Raw genomic sequence first — 20,982 nt, 5'->3', positions numbered from 1 at the left:
GGGAAGAAGTGCAGAGCATGGAGAACCCATTATTCATCTGCTGAGTCACAATTGAGTGATGCCTATCCTGATCAGTTATTTATAGGTAGTATACTTTTAATTAGAAATTATCTAATAATTTAACTTTCTAGCTGTCATTTGCCAACAGGAGTTAACAAAGGCAATACATTAGACCAAGTAAAATTCTTTACAAATCATACAACATGTGTACCAATTTTAAACTTCATAATTAAAACAGGAGAGATACCTTCTATCACAGTCAATAAGTCCCTTGAATATAAGATATTTAATGATCTTATTTCAAAATGACTAGGATCACTGAGACCCCTAAACTCCACATCATCAATTAATGTCTCATAACAAAGAACAAACTTAGAAATTTCTAGATAGCAAAAGGGTTTCTCATGCATTTAATACCAAGGTCTTCAGGAAATGGTGATTCAAAAGTTATATGCAATAAACACAATTCTTTCAAAAGTAAATTGGGTTAAATAGCTGATAATTTTTCAGCCTAACACACTGCAAAAGAATAATAGACAAAGCAGAGAGTGAGGTATAGCTTATTATCTCAAAATGGTTATAAATACTGTTACTCCATAACACTCCTTCAGGAGGGGCAGAATTGACTGCTTTACTATATTGTGGAAATAGGGCATCTGATGACCAAAATGTGCCCTGTTCTAGTAAATGAATCATCACTATGATATGAAATGAAGACACAGAAACCTATTGTTCCTTGCCACTTACAAATCTGTTGTAAAAGTTAAAGGTCTTTTTGTAGGTGTGAAGTAAAAGGATTAGGGAATTAATGGTATTTATTAGATCAGGAGTCTGCAAACTTTATAAAGGGCCAGATAGTAAATATTTTAGGCTTTGCAGCCACTCAGCTCTGCCATTGTAGCACAGAAGTTAGCCATACATGATATGTAAGTGAATGAGCATGGTTGTGTTCTGATAAAATTTTATGTATGGACACTGAAATTTGAATTTCAAGTCATACATTTTTTTCCTCCAAACATTTAAAAATGTAAACATCATTCTTAGCTTGCAGGCAGTACAAAAACAGCTGGAGGACTGTTTTTTGACTGCAGGGAGTAGTTTGCCAGTCCCTGAAATTAGATCAGCAAAGCTACTTCAAAAAAGAAAAAAACCTCGTGTTTTTCACAAGAGGTATAAATGGTAAATGACATATTAAGAGTAAAGCATCTGGGCCTTCCTGGTGGCGCAGTGGTTGAGAGTCCGCCTGCCGATGCAGGGGATACGGGTTCGTGCCCTGGTCTGGGAGGATCCCATATGCCGCGGAGCGGCTGGGCCCGTGAGCCATGGCCGCTGGGCCTGCGCATCCGGAGCCTGTGCTCCGCAACGGGGGAGGCCACAACAGTGAGAGGCCCGCATACCGCAAAAAAAAAAAAAAAAAAAAAAAAAGAGTAAAGCATCTGTAGTACTGTATACCTTGGAAGTCACTGTCACTGTGTTTGAGTTTTATACTGTATGACTGGTGTGGGGGTAATAATTAAGTTTGTATGTAGAGCATCTTTATAACATTACCAATCACTGCATTGTGTACTTGCATTCTTGTAATTCTAGGAAAAATTCTAAAAATCTGAAATGAGATTACTTCTAGGGAAAGTATCGATAAACTGGAATGCACACTGGCTTATAAGAAATTTATTCTAAGGCCCAGGAAACAAGAATGTTTCCCATTTATTGCTTCAAACTTTTATATGTGGTGTCAAAATTATTCCCAGTCCTAAACAAGGAATATTGGAACATATGTTAATTTCTCCAATGGACTGTAAGTTAATATCACATTGATTAAGATGCATCTAATTCTAGCGGAATACGTCCTCAATTGATGTCTCTTCTTATTGCTACTTACTTTTTTAATTTGGCAATTCTGCCTGCTGCACACACAGTTCCTTCTGGGAAATTATAAACCCGTATTTAAGGGATATGGCTAGTTTGAATGTTGTTAAGGCAGCGATGAACAGCAGAGATACTGCAAAGAACCTTATGAGTTTATAAGGAGAGAACTTAACTCAGTACACTCGCTTCTTTTTTAAGTAGGTTTCCATGTAATATGCTCCTGTGCCCTGAGAATGCTGGTCAACAAATTCCACTGAACCACCTTCTGGGGCAGAGACGAGATATGATGAGCCTCGCTTTTCATTTCTTAAAGATGATACCTATTAGAAAAAGAAACCATAACTAATGCTAAAATCTAGATTAAAATTGGTTAAAGATATTTATAAGAAAAGCAATTCTACTGTGGTTTGGTGTAAAAACAGAATAGCAGGATAAATAACAAAGTTATCAAAAAAACTGCACAAAAAATTTCTATATCAAAATCACTTGTGGAACTTTTGAAAAATACAAACCAGCTTCTAAATGCCCTCTCTCCCCTACTCCCCACATTTTCAGGAAAGAAAAAAGTGACACTATAGTTGCTTCTGCTGTTTGTACATAGTTAAACCCCAGTGAATCAGAATACCAGTACTGGATACCAGTATTCCTCTGAGGAAGGAGCATGGCTAAGGAAGTGAACTGCATATCAACTTAGATGTTAAGTTCATCTAGTAATAAAAGATGTGGCAAGAGAATAAACCAGTAGGTACGAAAACTAGCAAATGATGTCAACAAAATAGCTAGTGAAACCTTCTAGAGAGCAATATGAACTCAAACTTTAGTCCACAGAATAATCACCTGGAAAACTTGTTAGAATGCAGATTTCCGGGTTCCATCTCAGATATTCTAATCCAGAAGTGTTCATAAGAAGGGCCAAAATGTTCCTCACAAGTAGTCACAGTGATCAATGCATTAAATCAGATTATGTAGCACACCCTATGACCACCTAATTCCTCTCAGTTTTAGCTTTTATAAATACTGTGTGTGACAAACTTACTTACTGAAGAATTATGTAACTAACTTACTATACACGAGTGTAGAAATGACTCATAAGGAAAGCTAGCAATGCAGAAGAGCCTTCTCACATTACAATTAAAATTACAATAGTATTTGAACCAACAATGGCCACAATTTTTAAAACCGGCTTCAACTTCAGAGGGGACAGATAAAGCAGTTCTCAATCAATCATCCATGTTAAGAAGAGGGATAAGGTAGAGATGACCAAGAAGGCTCCAGAGCTCCCCTCCTTCCATGGATGTGCCATATGTACAGCTACACATGGAACAGTTCCCTCTAAAAGAGATCCAGAAACTAGCTGGGCAGCTCCTACATACTAAACAAATGAGAAAATAAATACCCACACCAAAATGGGTAGGAAAGGCCAATATACAGCCTCGCCATACACCCCAACCCTGGCACAGCACTGTGCATCAGGACAGAATTCCCAATTCTTAGCTTCTCCCTGAGGAGTGAAGGGTTTGGATTCCACATCTAGTGCTCCAACTTTTAAGACTCCCACTGGAGGTATGGGTTCCCAAAATACCTAGCTCTGAAAGCCAGCAGGGCTTGTGTTCATGAGATCCACAAGGCTACAGATAAGAAAGAAGCATTCTTAATGGGCACACAGCACGCACTGTGACTGTCCCCTCAGGGCCAGGTGCAGAGGGAGCAGGCAGAATTGCCCATTGCTCAGTTCTCCCCTGAAAGAAGTTCATCTGCACATTTTAAAAGCTGCTGCCTAAGGCCGGGCTCCTAATCTAGCAGGTGCTAGGAGCAGCAGCAATCTACCCCAGAGACTGGGGAAGCTGAAGGACACCTCTCCCACCTTCTCCTTCTAGCTCACTCCAGTCACTAGTATCTCCCTGCAAGGAACTTGTACACGTCTGTACCCTGGCTTTTATGTCTGACACCCAAGAATAGTCCCTGGGTCATCTGGCTCTGATAGCCAGTGGGGCTTGCATTCATGAAGTCCACTGGACTGTAGCAAACAAAAATACAATTCTTAATGGGTGCAGGAGCTCCCTTCCCACCATGCCCTGGTGATTGTACACCTGTGCTCGGCACAAAGGGAACAGGGGGGAAAAATGCCCATTTTCTTTTCTCCCTGGACAGGGCTTAACTATCAATACATACTTTCTCAGCTGCAGCCTCAGGGTCCAGGTTCTAATCCGTCTTCGTCTAGGTGCTAACTGCAGGCCCTGCCTTTGGATACATAGGTCTTAGCATACCCTCTAAAAAAGCCACTAAAAGAAGGAGGCTCAGACAGTCACAAAAGGTTGAGAGACAACTAAGAGCTCAGGCTGGGCTGAACAACCATCTCCTACAAAAGACCGTTCAAGACTGGAAGAGGTGGCTGTTTTATATAATGCATAGACACCAATAAAGGAAGAAATGAAGATATAATGTTCCAAACAAAAGGCCATGATAAATATCCAAAGCAGATCTTGATAAAACAAAGTGACTTACCTGAGAGAGTTCAAAATAATGGTTGTAAAGATGCTCACCTAGGTCGAGAGCAATGAATGAACAAAGAATTTGAATAGAGATAGAAAATACTTAAAACTACGAAATAGAAATCACGGAATTGTTGAATGTAACTGAACTGAAAAGTTCAATAGAGGGATTCAACATCAGACTAGATCAATCATGGGAAAGGATCAGCAAACTTTAAGACAGGTTAGTGGAATTCATCCCATCTGAGTTGCAAAAAGGAAAAATAATTATAAAAGTTAAGGTAGCTTAAGGGACTTATGGGACACCATCAAATGGACCAAATATATACATTACAGAGGTCCCAGAAGGAAAAGAGATAAAGGGGCAGAAAACTTTTTCAAAAAATTAATGGCTGAAAACTTCCCTAATCTGGGGAAACACACATCCAGATCCGGAAAGCCTAGAGAGTAACAAACAAGATGGCTCCAAAGAGACCCACAATGAGACACATAAATTATATTCAAAGTGCTAAAAGAAAAAAACTGCCAACCGAGAGTACCTGGCTAAGTTGTCCTTCAGAATTGAAAACAAGAGTTTTCCAGACAAAAGCTGAAGGAGTTCATCACCATTAGACCAGCCTTACATGAAATGTTAAAGGGAGTTCTTCATCCTGACATGGAAGGAGGCTTAGTTTTCTTTAGTAACAGGAAAACATATGAAAGTATAAAACCACTGGTAAAGATAAATATATACTTAAAAAAACTCTGACAAAACTATACAAACATTTGTCAATGGATACACAATGTAAAAAGGTACAAATTGTGCCATCAAATGTGGGGGGTGGCAGAGCTGTATTCATTTGAAGTTATCAACTTAAAATAGACTATTGTATATATATATATATATATATATATATAAAGACATTTTATGTAAGCCTCATGGTAATCACAAAACAAAAGCCTATAGTAGGGATGTAAAAGAGAAAAGAATCAAAGCCTACAATTATAGAGAATTAGCAAATCACAGAGACAGCAAGGGAGGAAGAAAGGAACAGAGGAATCACAAAACAACCAGAAAACAATTAACAAAATGGCAATAGTAAATCCACAACTACATTACTTTAACCCCCACACACCTATAGTCAACTAATCTACAACAAAGGAGGCAGGAATTTACAATGGAGAAAAGACAGTCTGTTCAACAAGTGTTGCTGGGAAAACTGGACAGCCACGTGTAAACCAATGAGATTAGAACATTTTCTCATACCATATACAAAAATAAACTCAAAAATGGATTAAAGACCTAAACATAAGAATGGAAATCATAAAATTCCTAAAACAGAACAATACAAAGAACACTGACATAAATCATAGCAGTACTTTCTTGAATCAGTCTCCTAAGGCCAAAAAACAAAACTAAACAATAAATAAATAAATAAATAAATGGGACCTAATTAAACTTAAAAGCTTTTGCACAGCAAAAGAAACCATTAAAATGAAAAGACAACCTACAGAATGGGAGGGAAAATTTGTGAATGATGTGACCCACAGGGGGTTAATATCCAAAATACACAAACAGCTCATACAACTCAATAGCAAAAAAAACAACCCAATCAAAAAACTAGGCAGAAGACCTGAAAAAACATTTTTCTGAAGAAGACATACAGATGGCTAACAGGCACATGAGAAGGTACTCAGCACTGCTAATTATTAGAGAAATGCAACATCAAAACAGTAAGATAGGACTTCCCTGGTGGCGCAGTGGTTAAGAATCTGCCTGCCAGTGTAGGGGACACAGGTTCGATCCCTGGCTCGGGAAGATCCCACATGCCACGGAGCAACTAAGTCCATGCACCACAACTACTGAGCCTGTGCTCTAGAGCCCGCAAGCCACAACTACTGAGCCCGTGCATCTAGAGCCTGTGCTCTGTAACAAGAAAAGCCACAACAATGAGAAGCCTGCACACCGCAACGAAGAGTAGCCCCCACTCGCTGCAACTAGAGAAGGCCTGCACACAGCAACGAAAACCCAACACAGCCAAAAAAGAAAAAAAAAAAAACGAGATACCATCTCACACTTGTCAGAATGGTTACCATCAAAAAGTCTACAAATAACATGTCAGAGAGGATGTAGAAAAAAGGGAACCCTCGTACACTGTTGGTGAGAATGTAAGTTGGTGCAGCCACCATGGAAAACAGTATGGAGGTTCCTCAAAAAACTAAAAAAGAACTACCATATGATCCAGCAATTCTACTCCCTGGGTATATATTGGAGAAAAATGAAAATGCCTATTCAAGAAGTTACATACAACCCAATGTTAATAGCAACAATGAATCACTTGGCCAGAAAAATCAAAAGAGCCAAGACATGGGAGCAACTCAAGTGCCCATCAACAGATGATTAGATTAAAAAGATGTGATTATATACATATATATATATATATATATATGTACATACAGTGGAATATTACTCAGCCATAAAAAAGAATAAAATACTGCCATTTGCAGCAATGTGGATGGTCCTAGGGAATATTATGGTTAGTGAAATAAGTCAGAAAGACAAATACTACCAATATATAATATAAATGGAATCTAAAAAATAATACAGATCAATGTATATGCAAAACAGAAACAGACTAACATACAGAAAAACTCTGGTTACCAAAGGAGAGAGGGAAGGGAGGAGGGATAAGTTAGGGGTATGAGATTAACATACAAACTACTATGTATAAAATAGATAAGCTGGGCTTCCCTGGTGGTGCAGTGGTTAAGAATCCTCCTGCTAATGCAGGGGACACAGGTTCGAGCCCTGGTCTGGGAAGATCCCACATGACGCAGAGCAACTAAGCCTGTGTGCCACAACTACTGAGCCTGTGCTCCAGAGCCCGCAAGCTACAACTCCTGAAGCCCAGTGCCTAGAGCCCATGCTCCATAACAAGAAGCCACCACAATGAGAAGCCTGTGCACCGCAATGAAAAGTAGCCCCCGCTGACCACAACTAGAAAAGCCCGCGCACAGCAACAATGACCCAACACAGCCAAAAATAAATAAATAAAATAAATAATAATAAAATTTAAAAAAAAGATAAGCAACACGGATATACTATAAAGCATAGGGAATTATAACTGTTATCTTATAATAACCTATAATGGAGTATAATCTGCAAAAATACTGACAATGCTATACACCTGAAACTAACAATATTGTAAATCAACTGCAATAAAAAAAATTTTTAAACGTTAAATGTAAATGGATTAAATTCTCTAATCAAAAGACAGAGTGGCTGAATGGATAAAAAAACCAAACTAAACGTTGACTTAGAGTCTCACCTAGCTTAAAGGACACACACAGACTGAAGGTGAAGGGATGCAAAAAGATATTCTTTGCAAATGAAAACCAAAAGAAAGCAAAGGTAGCTGTACTTATATCAGACAAAATAAACTTCAAAGTTAAAAAATGTAGCAAAAGACAAGGTCATTATCAAAGATAGGTCAATTCGGTCAGAATGGCCATCATCAAAAAATCTACAAACAATAAATGCTGGTGAGGGTGTGGAGAAAAGGGAAACCTCTTGTATTGTTGGTGGGAATGTAAATTGATACAGCCACTATGGAGAACAATATGGAGGTTCCTTAAAAAACTAAAAATAGAACTACCATATGACCCTGCAGTCCCACTACTGGGCATATACCCTGAGAAAACCATAATTCAGAAAGAGTCATGTACCAAAATGTTCACTGCAGCTCTATTTACAATAGCCAGGGCATGGAAGCAACCTAAGTGTCCATCAACAGATGAATGGATAAAGAAGATGTGGTATATATATACAATAGAATATTACTCAGCCATAAAAAGAAATGGAGTTATTTGTAGTGAATTGGATGGACCTAGAGTCTGTCATACAGAGTGAAGTAAGTCAGAAAGAGGGAAAACAAATACCATATGCCAACACATATATATAGAATCTAAAAAAAAAAAAGTCATAAAGAACCTAGGGGCAAGACAGGAATAAAGACACAGACCTACTAGAGAATGGACTTGAGGATATGGGGAGGGGGAAGGGTAAGCTGGGACAAAGAGAGAGTGGCATGGACATATATACACTACCAAACGTATAAAATAGATAGCTAGTGGGAAGCAGCCACACAGCACAGGGAGATCAGCTTGGTGCTTTGTGACCACCTAGAGGGGTGGGATAGGGAGGGTGGGAGGGAGGGAGATGCAAGAGGGAAGAGATATGGGGACATATATATATGTATAACTGATTCACTTTGTTATAAAGCAGAAACTAACACGTCATTGTAAAGCAATTATACTCCAATAAAGATGTTAAAAAAAAGGTCAATTAATCAAAAGGATGTAACAATTGTAAATATAAGCCCAAAACAGGAGCACCTAAATATATGTAAAGCAAATATTGTGAAGGGAGAAAAAGATAGCAATACAATATCAGGGGACTTGAATACTCCACTTTCAACAATGAATCATTTGGCCAGAAAAATCAGCAAGGAAACATTGGCCTTAAACTACATGTTAGACACGATGAACCTAAAGGACATAACACAACATTCCATCCAACAACAACTGAATACACATTCTTCTCAGATGCACATGGAATTTTCTTTAGGATAGATCACATGTTAGACCACAAGTCTTAATAAATTAAAAAAATTGAAACCCTATCTAGCATCTTTTCCACACATGATTGTATCAAAGTAGAAATCAAATGCAAGACAAAAACTGGGAAGTTCACAAATATGTGGAGATTAAACAACATGTTCCTAAATAACCAATGGATCAAAGAAGAAATCAAAAAAATACTTTGAGATGAAAGAAAATGGAAACAAAACATAGCAAAACTTATGAAATGCAGCAAAAGCAGTTCTAAAAGGGAAGTTTATAGTGATAAACAACTACATGAAGAAAAAAAAATCTTGAACAGCTATCTTTATACCTGGAAGAATTAGAAAGAGAGCAACAAACTAAGCTCAAAGCTAGCAAAAGGAAAGAAGTAACAAAGATAAGAGTGGAAATAAATGAAATAGAGACTAAAAAGACAAGAGAAAAGATTAATGAAACTAAGAGCTGGTTTTTTAAAAAGATAAACTAGACAAACTTTTAACTAGATTTACCAAGAAAAAAAGAGAACTGACATAAAGGTATAAATGAAAAAGGAGATATTACAACTGATACCACAGAAATACGAAAGACCATAAAGACCATTATGAATACTTATATGCCAACAAGTTGGGTAACTTAGAAGAAATGGACTAATTCCTAGAAACAACCTACCAAGACTGAATCATGAGGAAACAGAAAATTTGAACAAATTACTAGTAAGGATATTGAACCAGTAATCAAAAACCTCCCAACAAAAAAAGGTTCAGAGACAGATGCCTTCACTGGTGAATTCCACAAAACATTTAAAGGCAAATTAATACCAATCCATCTCGATATCTTCCAAAACACAGAAAAGGAAAGAACACTTCCAAATTCATTTTACAAAGCCAGCTTTACCTTGATACCAAAGGCAGACAGACATTACAAGAAAAAAAATTACAGGCCCATATTCCTGATGAACATAGATGTGAAAATCCCCATAAGATATTAGCAAACTGAATTCAACAATAGTTTAAAAGGATCATACACCATGATCAAATTGGACTTACTCCAGTAGTACATGGATGGTTCAACACCCACAAATCAATAAACGTGATATACACCACATTAACAAAATAAAGGATAAAAATCATACCATCATCTCAATAGATACAGCATTTGACAAAATTCAACATCCTTTCATGATAAAAACTCTCAACAAACTGAGTATTGAGAGACTGTACCTCAACATAATAAAGGCCATATATGTCAAACCCACAGATGACAACATACTCAATGATGAAATGCTGAAAGCTTTTCCTCTAAGATCAGGAACAAGACAAGGATATCTACTGTCATCACTTTTATTTAACATAGTACTGGAAATCCTAGCCAGAGCAGTGAGGCAAGAAAAAGAAATAAGAGGCATCCAAATTAGAAAGGGAGAAGTAAAATTGTCACTGTTAGCAGATGACATATTTCGAAAACCCTAAAGAATCCACCAAAAACCTGTTAGAAATAATAAACAATTTCAGTAAAGTTGCAGGATACAAAATCAATATACAAGGCTTCCCTGATGGTACAGTGGTTGAGAGTCCGCCTGACGATGCAGGGGACATGGGTTCGTGCCCCAATCCAGGAAGGTCCCACATGCCGTGGAGCGGCTGGGCCCGTAAGCCATGGCCACTGAGCCTGCGCATCCGGAGCCTGTGCTCCGCAACAGCAGAGGCCACAACAGTGAGAGGCCCGCGTACCGCAAAAAAAAAAAAAAAAAAAAAAAAATCAATATACAAAAATCAATTGCTTCTCTATACACTAACAATGAGCTATCCAAAAAAGAAATTAGGAGTACTTAGGAATAAATTTTACCAAGGTTAGAAACTACACACTGAAAACTGTAGGAAAGATGACACAAATAAATGAAAAGATATTCTGTGTTCACGGATTGGAGGAATTAATATTATTGAAATGTCCATACTACCCAAAGCAATCTACAGATTCAATGCAATCCCTATGAAAATTCCAATGGCATTTTTCATAGAAATAAATAATCCTAAAAATTGGAACCTGAAAAAACCCTAAGTAGCAAAAGCAATCTTGAGAAAGAAGAACAAAGCTAGAGGCATCATTCTTCCTGATTTCAAACTATATTGCAAAGCTATAGTAATCAAAACAGTATGATACAGTCATAAAAACAAACACACGGATTGTTGGAACAGAGTAGAGACCCCAGAAATAAAACTCATGCTATATGGTCAATTAATTTATGACAAAGGGGCCAAGAACATACAATGGGGAAAGGATACCTCTTCAAGAAAAGGTGTTTGGAAAATTGGATAGCCACATGAAAAAGAATGAAACAGGACCACTTTTACAAAATACTCAAAAAGTCAACTCAAAATGGATTACAGACTTGAAATGTAAGACTTGAAACCATAAAACTCCTAAGAAAACATAGCAGGTAATAAGCTACTTGACATTGGTCTTTGCAATGATTTTTTGGATTTAACAGCAAAAGCAAAGGTGACAAAAGCAAAAATAAACAAGTGTGATTACATCAAACTAAAAAGATTCTGCACAGCAAAAGAAACCATCAACAAAATGAAAATTCAACCTATGGAATAGGAGAATATATTTGCAAACCACATATCTGTGAAGGGATTAATAGCCAAAATATTCTTGGAACATACACAACTCAATAGCCAAAAAAGCCCCAATTTAAAAGTGGGCAAAAGACCTAAATAGACATTATTCCAAAAACAAATACAGCTGGCCAATATATAAAAAGTACTCAGTCTCACTAATCACCAGGGAGATGCAAATCAAAACCACCCCACACCTGTTAGGAAGTCTTATAAAAAAAGACAAGAGATAACAAATGCTGGCAGATATGTGGAGAAAAGGGAACCCTGTGCATTGTTTGTTGGAATGTAAACTTGTACAGCCACTATGGAAAACACTATGGAGATTAAAAATTGAACTACCGTATGATCCAGCAGTCCCACTTCGGAGCATATTCTGATTGCCTTTGGAAACAGAATCATTAACTTGAAGAGATATTTGTACTCTTACATTCACAGCAGCATTGTTCACGACAGCCAAGGTATGGAGAAAAACTAAGTGTCGACAGATGAATGGATGAAGAAAATAAAGAAAATGTGGTGTGTGTATAGTAATTTGCATTTCCCTGTGTATATATACATACATACATGCATGCATGCATGCATGCAATGGAATATTATTTAGCCTTAAAGGAAATCTTGTTATTTGCAACAATATGGATGAAACTGGAGGGCATTATGCTAAATGAAATTTTTTTAAAAAGAAAAAAGAAAGTCAACCTCATGGAAACAGTAGAAAAGTGACTGCCATTGGCTAGAAGGTGGGGGAAATAGTACAATTAGTAGAATAGTACAAACTTTCAGTTATAAGATGAATAAGGTCTGAAAATCTGATTTATGGTGACTAGTTAACACTGTGTTGTACAATTAAAACTTGCTGAGACAGTAAAACTTGCATGTTTTCATGAATACAGTTAATGGATGCGTTAATTTAGTGAGTGAGGAGACCCCTTTCACAATGTTACATGTATATCAGTATATTGCTGTATACTTTCAATAACTTACAATTTTATTTGTCAATTATACCTCAATAAAGCTGGAGAAAATAATGAAATTTAAAAAAAAAACAAAAGGATGACAGAAGACTGAAAATCACAAATCCATCTATCTTGGTACTTTATTTCGATGTGGTCTACTATTGTGACAACCCAGTAAAATCCTTCTTCACGTAACATTTAAAGGAATGCTTCACAAAGTGAAACAGATTAGCAAAGAATTTGGTTTTAACTCCTGTGTCAAAATTTTTCCTGGTAATAAAGTATATAAATATATCTGATGTTTGCTCTGAAATAATGAGAAAGGGCATAGGTGGGAGTGAGGATGAAAGGAGCCTGGCTGTGAGGTGATAAATCATTAAAACTGGGTTGATGGGTGCAAGAAACTCCACCCAGTTCCAGTTCAAGATGGTGATGCAGGTGGATCCTAAACTCATCTCCACCCACAGACACACCGAATCTACAGCTACATATGGAGCAATTTCCTCTGAAAGAAACCAAAAAACTAGATAAGTGACTCCTACACAGTGAGCAAATGAGAAAAAAAAACACATCAAAACGGGTAGGAGAGGCTGAGATACTATCTCACCATAAACCCCACCCTCAGAGCAGCAACCCACAATTGGGAGGGAATTCACAACCCTGAGCATCTCCCTGAGAAGTGAAAGGTTTGAACCCCAATCTGGCACTTCAACATTTTTTAATTTATTTTTTATTGGAGTATAGTTGATTTACAATACTGTGTTAGTTTCTGGTGTACAGCAAAGTGATTCAGTTATTACATATAATATATATGTGTGTATGTATATTCTTTTTCATATTCTTTTCCATTATGGTTTATTACAGGATATTGAATATAATCCCCTGTTGCTTATCCATTCTATATATAATAGTTTGCATTTGCTACTCCCAAACTCCCACTCCATCCCTCCCCCACCCCTCTTCCCCCTTGGCAACCACAAGTCTATTCTCTATGTCTCTGAGTCTCTGTTTCATAGATTGATTCATTTGTGTCATATATTTTTTTTAATTTTTATTTATTTATTTATGGCTGCGTTGGGTCTTCGTTGCTGTGTGTGGGCTTTCTCTAGTTGCGGCGAGCGGGGGCTACTCTTCGTTGTGGTGCGAGGGCTTCTCACTGCGGTGGCTTCTCTTGTGGAGCATGTAGACTCAGTAGTGTCTGATGTAGACTCAGTAGTTGTGGCTCACGGGCTCTAGAACACAGGCTCAGTAGTTGTGGCGCACAGGCTTAGTTGCTCCACAGCATGTGGGACCTTCCCAGACCAGGGCTCGAACCCATGTCCCCCTGCATTGGCAGGCGGATTCTTAACCTCTGCACCATCAGGGAAGTCCTGTGTCATATTTTAGATTCCACATGTAAGTGATATCATATGGTATATGTCTTTCTCTGTCTAACTTACTTCACTTAGTATGATAATCTCTAGGTCCATTTATTCTTTTATAGCTGAGTAGTATTCCATTGTACATATGTACCACATCTTCTTTATCCATTCATCTGTGGATGGACATTTAGGTTGCTTCCATGTCTTGGCTATTGTAAATAGTGCTGCTATGAACATTGGTTGGAACTTCAACTTATAAGATCTGTGTCTGAGAGACAAGCCCCCAAAATATCTAGCTTAGAAATCCAATAGGGCTTGTATCCACAAGATCCACGAGGCTATAGCAATCTGAGAAACAGTTCTTAAAGGGCTCCACAGACTCACCCACCCCAGGGCCTAGTGCAGAGGCAGTCAACTGAAGAGCGTCCAATGTTTCTGTGAAAGAGACCTATTTCCTTATCTTAAACTTTAACCTGAGGGGCAGACATCTAAGTTAACACACATCTAGGGGCCTCCTGAAATAGTCTCCAAAGTGGAGGCTGTGAGGTGCCACTTTCATATTCTCCTCTGCCTCCCTGAGGTCACCAGTGTCTCTGAGAAAGGGCACATATCTGGTACCCCAGGTTTTGTGGCTGCTGCCCAGGGAATACCCCTTGATTGCCTGACTCTGGTGGCCAGCAGGGCTTGTGTTCATAGGTTCAATGGGATGGTAGCAAAGAAAGAAACAGTTCTTAACTGGCTATCACCACAGGGCTCACTGCAGAGGGAGCAGATGAATGCCCATCTCCTAGTCTTCCCCTGAAATAGGCATATTTGCATATTTTAAAAACTGCTGCCTTTCAGGTCTGGCTTCCAATCAGCCTGAATCTAGGTGCTGACTAAGATCCCCCCTTGGGGACACTGACAGGTCTTGGCACACTCTCAACTTCTGGGAGCCACTAAGAAGAAAGTAGGCTGCTTGGACAATCATAGGTTCAAAAGACAACCAAGAGCTAGGGCAGGATTGAATGATAAAGTTCATCACCTGCAAGAGGTTGCTCCTTCAAGACTGAGAGAGGTGTATATTTTATCTAATGCATAGAAACCAACACAGAGAATCAAGGAAAATAAAGAAACAGAGGAATATGTTCCAAATGAAAGAACAAGATAAAGCCTCAGAAAAAGACCTTAATGAAATTGAGGTAAGTGATTTACTCTATAAAGAGTTCAAAATAACAATTGTAAAGATGCTCGCTAAACTCAGAACAATGGATGAACAAAGTGAGAATTTCAACAGAGATAGAATATATTAAAAAAAGTACCAAACAGAAACCAAAGACCTGAAGAATACAGGAATTAAACTGAAAAATACAATAGAGGGGCTCAACATCTGACTACGTGAAGCAGAAGAAAGGATCAGTGAACTCAAACAGGGCAGTGGAATTCATCTAATCAGAGCAGCAAAAAGAAAAAAGAATTTTTAAAAGTGAAGATAGCTTAAAGGGACTTACAGGACACCAACAAGGGTCCCAAAAGGAGAAGAGAGAGAAAGAGGCAGAAAAGTTATTTGAAAAAATGATGGTTGAAAATTTCCCTAACCTGGGGAAGGAAATAGACACCCAGATCCAGGAATCCCAGAGAGTTCCAAATAAGACAAAACCAAAGAGACTCACACCAAGACACATGATAATTAAGAAGTCAAATGTTAAAGACAAGAAGAGAATCTTAAAAGCAGCAAGAAAAACAAAAAACAAAAAAACTTGTTACATACAAGGGAGCCCCCATAAGACTATCAACAGATTTTTCAGCAGAAACTTTTCAGACCAGAACAGTGGCATGATACATTCAAAGTGCTGAAAGAAAAAAAAAACAAACAAAAAACCTGCCAACCAAGAATACTTTATCTGGCAAAGTTGTCTTTCAGAATTGAAGGAGTGATAAAGAGTTTTCTAGACTAGCAAAAACTAAAGGATTTCATCACCATGAAACCAGCCTTACAAAAAATGTTAAAGGGACTTCTTTAAGCTGAAATGAAATGGTACCATTTAGTAACAGAAAAACATATGAAAGTATAAATCTCATTGGTAACAGTAAATATATGGTAAATTCAGAGTAATCTAATGTAAAGATATTGAAGTAGTCATTTACAAAGCTAGCATGAAGGTTAAAAAACAAAAGTTGTAAAAATAACTACAATGATTTGTAATGGACACATAAGAGAAAGAGATGTAAACTGTGACATCAAAAACAAAACATGAGTGACGTCAGCATCGTGCTGGAGTGAGACATTCCCTTTGTCTCTCCCCTTCAATCTATAACCTGTAAAACATACACAACTCAAAAACGTTGCCTCTGCCCAGTACACCAGGATGCTGGAGAACTCCACACATCTATGCATCTAACAGTGGGTGGACTGGAACACAAAGAGGAGGTGAAACTAGGGGAACCTGGCATCCTGCCTTCCCCCAGCCACAGCAGCTGAGCCTGCAGGCCCAGGGAACCCAGTAGCAGCAGGGGAGGCAGCATACGAGACTCCAGCCTCCCAGCCACAGTGGTGTTCACAGCCCCAGGTAACCTGGTGGCAGTGGCAATGGGGACTGTGTCCTGTCCCTTCAGCCACAGAGACACCCACAACTCCAGCAGCCAGCCCCCCACCCCTTCCCACAGTGGTGGCACCTGGAAACCCAATAACCCCTGACATGGTAGAGGTGCCTGTGACCCCAGTTCTCCACTCACCTCCCCTGCAGTAGCAGAGCCTGCAACTCAGGTCTGGGACATGGCGGAAATGTTCACCATCCCAGTGCCTCAGGAGGTGACATTAGCAGCAGCAAGGCACCAAGACCCTAGAGGCACAAGCAGTGACAAGGAGGGCACTGGGTGAGCGACACCTCTGACAGACAGATAAAGTGCTGACTCACACATATAACCAGAAGCAGCTCAGGTAAGAAAATGAAAAACTTGTGCTATAGTGCCACCTACCGGAAAACAAAGGAGAGCCCTCTAATTTCTAAACTGTTGAATCATTAAAATCAAGCAAAAAAAAAAAAAAAAAGTTTTACCTAAAGAAGAAAGGTGTTCATTACTTCAAATGCTCCAGCAGAGGAACAACTCATCAAGCACCGTGAAAACCCACAGTAACACTGTATTCAAAAATGACAATTCTCTATAAACCAAGCAAAGTCATGGAATACTGTGATCTAACTGATAAAGAATTCAAAATAGATCTCATGAAGAAATTCAAGAAAGTTCAATGAGCTCAGGAATAAATTAAGGAACAGAAGGAATACTTTACTAAAGAGACAAAATCTAAAAAAGAACCAAACAAATTCTGGAGCTGAAGAACTCAATAAACGAGATGAAAAATGCATTAGAAAGCACTGGAAATAGAGCAGACCTTATGGAAGAGAGAATCAGCAAGCTTGAAGATACAAATCTAGAAATGATACAGGTAGAAGAAAAAAGAGAATTAAGATCTAGAGAAAAATGAGGACATCTATGAGGACTATCCAACTCTTTTAGGAAGGGCCACATTAGGATAATGGGTATCCGAGAAGAAGAGAGGGAGAAGGCTGCAGAGAGTTTATTTAAAGAAATAATAGGTGAGCACTTCCCAAACCTGGGGAAGGAACTGGATATACAAGTCATGTAGCTAAGAGAACACCTGATTACCTCAATGCAAAAAAGACCTTCCCTAAGTCACATTATATTAAAACTGTCAAAAGTCAATGACAAATAATTTTAAAGGCAGCCAAGGAAAAAGATGGTAACCCACAAAGGAACCACCATTAGACAGAATACCAGCAGATTTCTTGGCAGAAACTCTACAGGCCAAGAGGAGAGTGGACATTCTCAAAATACTAAAAGATAAAAACTGTCAGCTGAGGGCTTCCCTGGTGGCGCAGTGGTTGAGAATCTGCCTGCTAATGCAGGGGACATAGGTTCGAGCCCTGGTCTGGGAGGATCCTACAAGCCGTGGAGCGACTAGGCCCGTGAGCCACAGGTACTGAGCCTGCGCGTCTGGAGCCTGTGCTCCGCAACAAGAGAGGCCGCGACAGTGAGAGGCCCGCGCACCGCAATGAAGAGTGGCCCCCACTTGCCACCACTAGAGAAAGCCCTTGCACAGAAACGAAGACCCAACACAGCAAAAATAAATAAATTAATAAACTCCTACCCCCAACATCTTCTTTTAAGGAAAAAAAAAAAACTGTCAGCTGAGAATACTCTATCCAGCAAAGCTATCATTCAGATATGGAGAAGTAGAGGCTTTCCCAGATAAACAAAAGCTGAGGGAGTTCATCAACAATGGACCTGCCTTACAAGAAATGTTGAAAGGAGCTCTTCTGCCAGAAACAAAAAGGCAAAAGTACACAAAACTTTGAGTAGGGTGATGGACAGAATCAGAAAATTGCAACTCTATATCAGAATGGGTTTTAAAACACTTTATTATAGCATAAAGGTTAAAAGGGGGAAAAGCAGTAAAAAAAATAACTACTTCAATTTGTTAAACTCACAACATAAGGAGGGATAATTTGAGACAACAAAAACATAAAAGGGGAAGAAAAAAAGGATGAAACCTGTATAGGCAAGTGAAGATAAGATGCTATCAGCATGAGATCAGACTGTTTTTCCTATGAGATGACTTATACAAACCTTATGGTAACCACAAAACAAATCTAGAGCAGAGACAAGAAACATAAAAAGGATGAAACTGAGAAAAACATAGAAAACCACTAAACCAAAATAGACAAACACACAGACACTTCTCCAAAGAAGACATACAGATGGTCATCAGGTGCATGAAAAGATGCTCAACATCACTAATTACTAGGGAAATGCAAATCAAAACCACAATGAGATATCACCTCACTCCTGTTAGAATGGCTATTATCAAAAAGGCAAGAAATAACAAGTGTTGGCAAGGATATGGATAACAGGGAACCCTCATACACTACTGGTGGGAATATAAATTGGTGTAGCCACTATGAACAACACTATGGAGAGTCCTCAAAAAATTATAAATAGAACTACCTTTTGATCCAGCGATACCACTTCTGGGTATTTATCCAAAGGAAACAAAAAAACTGACTTGAAAAGATATCTGTCTGTGTTCATTGCAGCATCATTTACAATAACCAAGACATGGAAGTAACCTAAATGTTCATCGATGGATGAATGGATAAAGAAAACATGGAATACACACACACACACACACACACACCCCACATAGGAATATTATTCAGCCACAGAAAAGGAAATCTTGCCATTCGTGACAGTGTATGGACCTTGAGGGCATTTTGCTAAGTGAAGTAAGTCAGAGAAAGACAAATACTGTATGCCCTCACTTACCTATGAAATCTAAAAGCCAAACAAACAAAAAAACAAAACAGAGCAAACCTAACTCATGGATACAGAGGATAGATTGGTGGTTGCCAGAGCTGCAGGGGTGGGGGATTGGCAAGATGGGTGATAGTGGTCAAATGGTACAAACTTCCAGTTACAAAATAAGCAAGACCTGGGAATGTAACATATAGCACAGCGACTATAATTAATAATACTCTATTGCATATTTGAAAGTTGCTAAGAGATGAAACCTTAAAAATTCTCATCATGAGAAAAAAATTGTAACTGCGGTGATGGATGTTAACTAGACTTATTGTGGTGATTATTTCACAAAATATACAAATGTCAAATCATCATGTTGTCACGTGAAACTAATACATTATATGTCAATATAGCTCAACAAAAAAGAAATTCCACCCTAGATAAGGGCTGTCTGCAACAAAATTGCATGCTTACCTATTTAGCTGGAGCCTCTCCCCTCTGAGTCCTCTCTCCTCACTATCATGCCACTTCATTATTCTCTTCAGCTGCCTTCTCCATTTTAGTCCCTTTGTTGGTCTGGTGATCTTACTGCGTTTTGGACCACAGCTCCTTCGCTTCAGGTATAATGAACTCTTTTTTCTTATTAGCTTTCTTCCTCTAATAAATGTTCAGTCCATTAAGTTAGTTTAATTTTGAAAAACTACCTGTTTTATATAACCCAATTCATTTTTCAAAAATAAGAGGGAGAGAAACGACCTTATTCTGAGATCTGGAAATCTCACACTCGCAACGCTTTTCCCTGATTCTTCCTGCTATGTAGTAATCCATGTTTCATGTCTTAGTATAAAGCAAAACAACCACCTGAGTTTTCCTCTCTTTCTACACCATACTTATTCTCAGAAGCCAGTTAGGAAATTTATTAGATACTTTCATTCAAAGGATTTCCTAGTTGTGCTATACTATTCACAGAAAGAACCAACTGGGATGCATGAGAATGGCAAAAAACTTCACCAAGCAGCATGGGAAACTGTAAGTAAGAAAAGGAGGGACTTCCCTGGTGGCACAGTGGTTAAGAATCCACCTGCCAATGCTGGGGACACCGGTTCGAGCCCTAGTCCGGGAAGATCCCACATGCCGCGGAGCAACTAAGCCCATTCACCAAAACTACTGAGCCTGCGTTCTAGAGCCCACGAGCCACAGCTACTGAGCCCGCATGCCACAACTACTGAAGCCTGCACACTTGGAGTCCGTGCTCCGCAACAAAGAGAAGCCACCGCAATGAGAAGCCCGCACACCGCAGTGAAGAGTAGCCCTTGCTTGCCGCAGCCTGGGAGCAGCAATGAAGACCCAACGCAGACAAAAATAAATAAATAAAATTAATTAATTAAAAAGAAAAGGAAATGAAAATGAATATCATTGTAGCCCACATGATACTGGGAGAAAGATAATTCTTCTAATACACTCTATCAAAGATATCTTTTAGTGCAAGGACTGTTGGATTAAATGGGAAGTGATGATAGTTGATTAAGATTTTTGTTGTTAAGATTTTTGAAACAAAGTTCAGTGTTCTGGGAGAGATAAATTGGTATCAAAGAAACGTCAAAAAGGAGAAAATAAAACCACAGAAGTGGGAAAGGTATAAAGCAAGCAAGTACTTTTCCTTCTATTTCATATTTGCAGGATATAAATATCTATTCTTTCATAGACTAACTACTGAGGGCACTGGGCTCTGCTATGGGGTTACCTAGATGAATGAAACTTGGACTGTGCCCTCCAAGTTCTCACA

General features: G+C 38.6%; 1 protein-coding gene across 4 annotated transcripts in view; it reads right to left on the bottom strand.

Annotated features, from left to right (window-relative positions):
- Positions 1 to 1,417: 1,417 nt before the first annotated feature.
- Positions 1,418 to 20,982, bottom strand: part of RAVER2 (ribonucleoprotein, PTB binding 2) — a 107,765-nt gene continuing 88,200 nt past the window's right edge. For 3 of the 4 annotated variants that reach the window (XM_082613677.1, XM_082613679.1, XM_082613678.1), the window contains exon 12: positions 1,418 to 2,186. In XM_082613677.1, the coding sequence (XP_082469803.1) occupies positions 2,040 to 2,186 (147 nt within the window). In that variant the 3' untranslated portion in view covers positions 1,418 to 2,039. The remainder of the gene's footprint in view (positions 2,187 to 20,982) is intronic. The other variant, XM_082613680.1, reaches the window with a different exon arrangement.

Source organism: Mesoplodon mirus (assembly GCF_964341445.2).
Source record: "Mesoplodon mirus genome assembly, chromosome: 3".
Lineage (NCBI taxonomy): Eukaryota > Metazoa > Chordata > Mammalia > Artiodactyla > Ziphiidae > Mesoplodon > Mesoplodon mirus.
This window is presented reverse-complemented; position numbering and strand designations above follow the sequence as displayed.